This window comes from Dama dama, chromosome 19 (genome assembly GCF_033118175.1).
Source record: "Dama dama isolate Ldn47 chromosome 19, ASM3311817v1, whole genome shotgun sequence".
In the NCBI taxonomy this organism is placed as follows: domain Eukaryota; kingdom Metazoa; phylum Chordata; class Mammalia; order Artiodactyla; family Cervidae; genus Dama; species Dama dama.
The window spans coordinates 9912153-9918152 of NC_083699.1; the positions used below are offsets into that span (position 1 = coordinate 9912153).

General features: G+C 42.3%; 1 protein-coding gene across 3 annotated transcripts in view; it reads left to right on the forward strand.

Annotated features, from left to right (window-relative positions):
• Nucleotides 1-5264, forward strand: part of GMPS (guanine monophosphate synthase) — a 69947-nt gene extending 64683 nt beyond the window's left edge. For all 3 annotated transcript variants that reach the window (XM_061168181.1, XM_061168182.1, XM_061168183.1), the window contains 3 exons: nucleotides 2632-2762; nucleotides 3695-3867; nucleotides 5142-5264. In XM_061168181.1, coding sequence (XP_061024164.1) covers nucleotides 2632-2762; nucleotides 3695-3867; nucleotides 5142-5243 — 406 coding nt within the window. In that variant the 3' untranslated portion in view covers nucleotides 5244-5264. The remainder of the gene's footprint in view (nucleotides 1-2631; nucleotides 2763-3694; nucleotides 3868-5141) is intronic.
• The last annotated feature ends 736 nt before the right edge of the window (nucleotides 5265-6000 follow it).

Below are 6000 nucleotides of genomic sequence, written 5' to 3' on the forward strand. Positions count from 1 at the left end.
TGAGTTGTTTTACTTATTTGATACTCATTTCTTTAAGCCATCTTCCAAATTCTGCTTTTATTAATTAACACCTACAGTGTATCTTCACAAGTTTCAAACAGACGTTTACTTGAAGCAGTAATGAGTCATTCCTCTTGCAACAAGTCTTACTTGGGTGACATTTACCGCCCCCCCCCCCCCCCTTACTGTTTATTTACATGTTTGGCCTTGCTGGGTCTTCGTTGCTGTGCAAGGGCTTTTCTGGTTGTCTCTGGCAGGCTTCTCACTCCAGTGGCTTCTTGTTGCAGAGCACAGGCTCTGGGGGCACGTGGGCTTCAGTAGTCGTGTTGCATAGGCTCAGTTGCTCTGTGGCATGTGGGATCTTCCTGCACCATTCATTGGCAGGCAGATTCTTAACCACAGGACCACCGTTTATTAAGAATGGCTTCCCTGGTGACATTCTTTTATTAATGAAATATGTACATAGTGAAATAAGAATCTTTCTTTGGGATTAGTGTTCTCCAAAGTATAAAAAAAAAGGTTGAGTGGTCAGATAAGTTTGGGAAATTCACTATAGCTTCATCTTGAAGGTTACCAGTGCATATTAGCACATTATAGCGTCTGAAGTTTTGTTATCGGTCAGTTCAGTTGCTCAGTTGTGTCCAACTCTTTGCGACCCCATGGACTGCAGCACACCAGGCCTCCCTGTCCACCACCAACTCCTGAAGTCTACTCAGACTCATGCCCATCAAGTCAGTGATGCCATCCAACCATCTCATCCTCTGTCGTCCCCTTCTCCTCTTGCCTTCAGTCTTTCCCAGCATCAGGGTCTTTTTAGATGAGTCCGTTCTTTGCATCAGGTGGTCAATGTATTGGAGTTTCAGCTTCAGCATCAGTTCTTCCAATGAATATTCAGGACTGATTTCCTTTAGGATGGACTGGTTGGATCTCCTTGCAGTCCAAGGGACTCCCAAGAGTCTTCTCCAGCACCACAGTTCAAAAGCATCAATTCTTCGGCACTTAGCTTTCCTTATAGTCCAACTCTCAAATCCATACATGACTACTGGAAAAACCATAGTTTTGATTAGACTGACCTTTGTTGACAAAATGATGTCTCTGCTTTTTATTACGCTGTCTAGGTTGGTCGTAACTTTTCTTCCAAGGAACTAGCGTCTTTTAATTTCATGGCTGCAATCACCATCTGCAGTGATTTTGGAGCCCCCAAAAATAAAGTCTTGCCACTGTTTCCCCATGTATTTTCCATGAAGTGATGGGACCAGATGCCATGATCTTAGTTTTCTGAATGTTGAGTTTTAAGCCAACTTTTTCACTCTCCTCTTTCACTTTCATCAAGAGGCTCTTTAGTTGTTCTTTGCTTTCCACCATAAGGGTGATGTCATCTGCATATCTGAGGTTATTGATATTTCTCCCAGCAGTCTTGACTCCAGCTTGTGCTTCACCCAGCCCAGCATTTCCCATGATGTACTCTGCATATAAGATAAATAAGCAGGGTGACAATATATAGCCTTGATGTACTCCTTTTTCTATTTGGAACAAGTCTGTTCCATGTCCAGTTCTAACTGTTGCTTCCTGACCTGCATACAGATTTCTCAAGATGCAGGTCAGGTGGTCTGGTATTCCCATCCCTTGAAGAATTTTCTGCAGTTTGTGGTGATCTACACAGTCAAAGGCTTTGGCATAGTCAATAAAGCAGAATTAGATGTTTTTCTGGTACTCTCTTGCTTTTTCGGTGATCCAACGGATGTTGGCAATTTGATCTCTGGTTCCTCTGCCTTTTCTAAAATCAGCTTGAACATCTGGAAGTTCATAATTCACATATTGTTGAAGCCTGACTTGGAGAATTTTGAGCATTACTTTACTAGCATGTGAGATGAGTGCAATTGTGCAGTACCTTGAGTATTCTTTAGCATTGCCCTGAAAGCCTATTTGTTTAATTCATTGTTTCCCCAGGCTTTTGTGAATTGATTTCCTAGGGCTACCATAACAAATCACCACAAGCTAGGAGGCTTACCAGAGTAAAAGTCTATCACCTCACAGTTCTGGAGGCTGCACCTCTGGTAAGGGTGGTGTCAGCAGGGCATTGCTCTCTCTGAAGGCTCTCGGGGAGAGTCCTCCTTCTCCTCTTCATAGTTTCTGACGTTTGCTGGCAGTCGTTGCCTCGAGGCAGCAGAACTCCAGTCTCATCTCCATCTCTACATGGCCCTCTGTTTTCTTTGTGTCTGTCTTGCCAGATTGCCTTTTGCTTAGAAGGACACCCACCAGTCGTTGGGTTAGCCTCCTGCCCCCCACCCCCCAAAAATTATGACTTTTATTCGATCACATTTGCAAGGACCCTGTTTTCACCCCTAGATTCCAGATGAACATGAAGTTTTGTGTATCCTTTTCAATCCAGTATGTTACATGGAAAGAGGGATGTGATAATCAAGTTTATCTTCACACTAGTATTTCAGAGAATGTATTTTGAGGAAGGTTCAGACAACAGATACCTTCTATAGTCCTGTCCTTCCCATTGGGGATTTGAAGTGGGTAAGAGAGGGGCCTAAGAACAAATGCAAAGAATGTTACTTTATGTGCTTTGTTTCCTCATACTAAAATGTCTTGTCCTTATAATTTTCACTCCCTTCCTTTTAGAGTTGTTTATATATTTGGCCCACCAGTTAAAGAGCCTCCTACAGATGTTACTCCCACTTTCTTGACCACAGGGGTGCTCAGTACTTTACGCCAAGCTGATTTTGAGGCCCATAACATTCTCAGGGAGTCTGGTAAGTTGCCCATTTTGTTCATCACTACATGCTTCAGCTAGATTTTGAAAGCTTGGCTTTATGATTTTTAATAGAAGGACGCAGCTTTTAATATTACTGTTTAATTCTATGGGCAGTTCTGTGACCTTGCCTTATCTGTGTAGAATTCGCTCATGTTTGTGGCCACTTGCAGACATGCACACAGTGACAGGAAGTCTGAGTTGCTCGACTCAGATGTTCCTAGCTGAGCTTGAAGGTGGCAGTCCTCTGTCTTCTTGTTTCAGCTGTTTCTGTAAACAGGTGTCTTTTTTGTCGTCTATTTAATGCCGTGCTGTTTTGCATTTTCATGCTTTCTTGTTGGTGATTTCACTGTTTAGAAATGTCCTCTGAGCTTAGTGCTGAGGTGCTGCTGACTAGGTTCCTAAGCCCAGGAAGACTGTGGTGTGCCTTACTGAGAAAAGAGGTGTGTTAGATAAGCTTCCTGCAAGCGTGAGTTACAGTGCCCTTGGCTGTGAGCTCACTGTTCATGAATCTACAGTAAAGATTGAGTAAGGTGTCTTTAAACAGAAAACACACAAGAAAGGTTGTATCGATCAGTTGATGAATATGTTATGACTAGAGGCTTGCAGGACCCTAACTCTGTATTCCCCCTAGGGTTAGTGGCTCAGGACTTTCTTATTCAGTGTTTGCAGTATAGAAGATAATTACCTGAATAATGAATTAACTTACATGTATAGCACATTGCTGCAGTCATCAGACTGTAATTTGTATTTGTGATTGCGTTTGTGCTTACAGTGCTATGAGCGTAGCTGAAAACAGTACATGATGACAGCCCTAAGGAGAGGTGTGTCTGTGTGTGTGATTTTAGATCCTGTCTGGAAGGGTTTAATTGAACTGAGAGTGCTTTCCTATGGCATGGTGATTGGTTCTACATGTTCACTTCCTTTCTCTAGGGTATGCTGGGAAAATCAGCCAGATGCCGGTGATTTTGACACCTTTGCATTTTGATCGGGACCCACTTCAGAAGCAGCCTTCTTGCCAGAGATCTGTGGTTATTCGAACCTTTATTACTAGTGATTTCATGACTGGTATACCTGCAACCCCTGGCAATGAGATCCCCATAGAGGTAATATATACATTTTCTTCTGATGTACATGTTTAATACCTTAATATTTTATAATAATGGTGAATGGGGTGGGCTATGGCAATGTTGATATTTTTGAGGTTGGTTTTCTGTTCATAAAATAGGCTCTAATTTTTTTAATCTTCACATAATTCATTATTTAATACATTATAGTAGGAAAAGGCCCTAAGTTTATTAACCTCCTCCAGATGTCTGATTACTATGTGGAGACTCCCAACTCTAATCTATCATTTTATCTAATCTTGCCAACCTCTGCCTTATAAATAGTGTCCTCCAAGTAAAGAAGAAAACCCTAGGAGTGAAGAGTCGATTAGACATAAGGATGAGATTTAATAGCATTATGGCCAGGCACCCATGGATTTCTTCATGCTCTGCCAACTAGCAGTTACAGTTTTGATCACCATCTTCCTTTCTTGTTATCCCTCCACTAGCCTGTGCGTTAACAGAGGAGCTGTTCTAAGACGGCAAGTGAAAGTCAGAGCAAGGCGTTATTGGTTGTACCACTGTTAATACAGGGCTCTGATGATATTACTGGCTATTACAGATATGTGGATTGGAGAATGTGGCTTAGAGTCTGTTTTCCCTGAGGCTTGCGTTTGCCCAGTCTCTGGCCAGTTAGGTGACAAGGCCTTCCTCTTGTATACGTGTAGCAGTGATTATTACTCCCTGTGACATGTGCTGCCTTAGTGTCCCAGAGTTGTGAGCCGCAGAGAATCTGTGAAACGTCGTCTTCCACCCATGAAGTCACATGCTTGGATGCCGCAGCAGTGTCAGGTTGCTATAAATGCTTCTGAACATTTGCTGTGGACCAGTCACACCCCTGACTTGCAGACTGCACTTTGAGTACTACTGAACTTAAGTCACTTAAATCTGTAGAGTCACTATGTAAATTAATCATAAATGTATCCCATATACCTAGAAAGTGAAAGTTGCTCAGTCGTGTCCGACTCTTTGCGACTCTGTGGACTGTATAGCCCATGGAATTCTCCAGGCCAGAATACTGGAGTGGGTTGCATGCCCTTCTCCAGGGGACCTTCCCAACCCAGGAATAGAACCCAGGTCTCCTACATTGCAGGTGGATTCTTTACCAGCTGAGCCACAAGGGAAGCCCATATACCTAGAGAACAGTGGTAAAAATAGATTGTGTTTTAATTTGAAATTACAAATTTAAATTACAAATGAAATTACAAATTCTAGCTCTGTTGAACATGCAATGGACCCCTAGCTCTTTATTTATAATCTTTGTTTTATAACAGGTGGTGTTAAAGATGGTCACCGAGATTAAGAAGATTCCTGGTATTTCTCGAATTATGTATGACTTAACATCAAAGCCCCCAGGAACTACTGAGTGGGAGTAATAAACTTCTTGTTCTACTAAAGTTCCGTGTGCAGTTTAAATTGTTTAGAAACCATTCCCAGTATTGAATGCAGTACTGTTAAAAGTGTTACTGGAGCAACCACATCACATCAGAATTCTCTGCAGCAAAAGTCTACGGCTTAAGAGCTGAGCTGGGGATAACTAAAAGGGACTGAAGAGTTCGTACGGGTATAATCAACGCACTATTGCCTACACTCAGACAGACTGACACTGCTTTTGCCTTTACCTCTGTCTCACTTGTTGTTTATGTATAAACTCACTGTTTCTATTGATGTCTCTGCAATCAAAGATGTATGGACGTGGGTGAGTTTGGGGGCTGGTAGTGGACTTCTGTCCCCTTGCCAGTTTCTAAGAGATGTTAGAAACACCATTATCTACCAATGTGACTTAGTATGTATATCTTTTGGTGAAACCGAATTTCCCTATAAGTTTATTCCTCTAGGAAGGGGTCAACATATCAGATAAAGATAAGGGTGGGCTGTCCCACCCACTTTTGCAGGACACTGGGACCATAAAATGGTGAGCTACCCTAAAATGGAAAAGCACCAGGAATTTGTTGAAGTCCTTTGAGTTTCATGTCATTACAGTCATGGGAGGAGGGAACTGTGTGTGGTCTCCATTTAAAATGTTTTCAAATCATGCTCCATGTTGTGCTCTGTCAGCCTGTTCATTAGTAAGGAGCTTTATCCTCCCAGTCTTATGTTGCAAGCTCCCATAGCCTTGTAGAGGACCTTTCT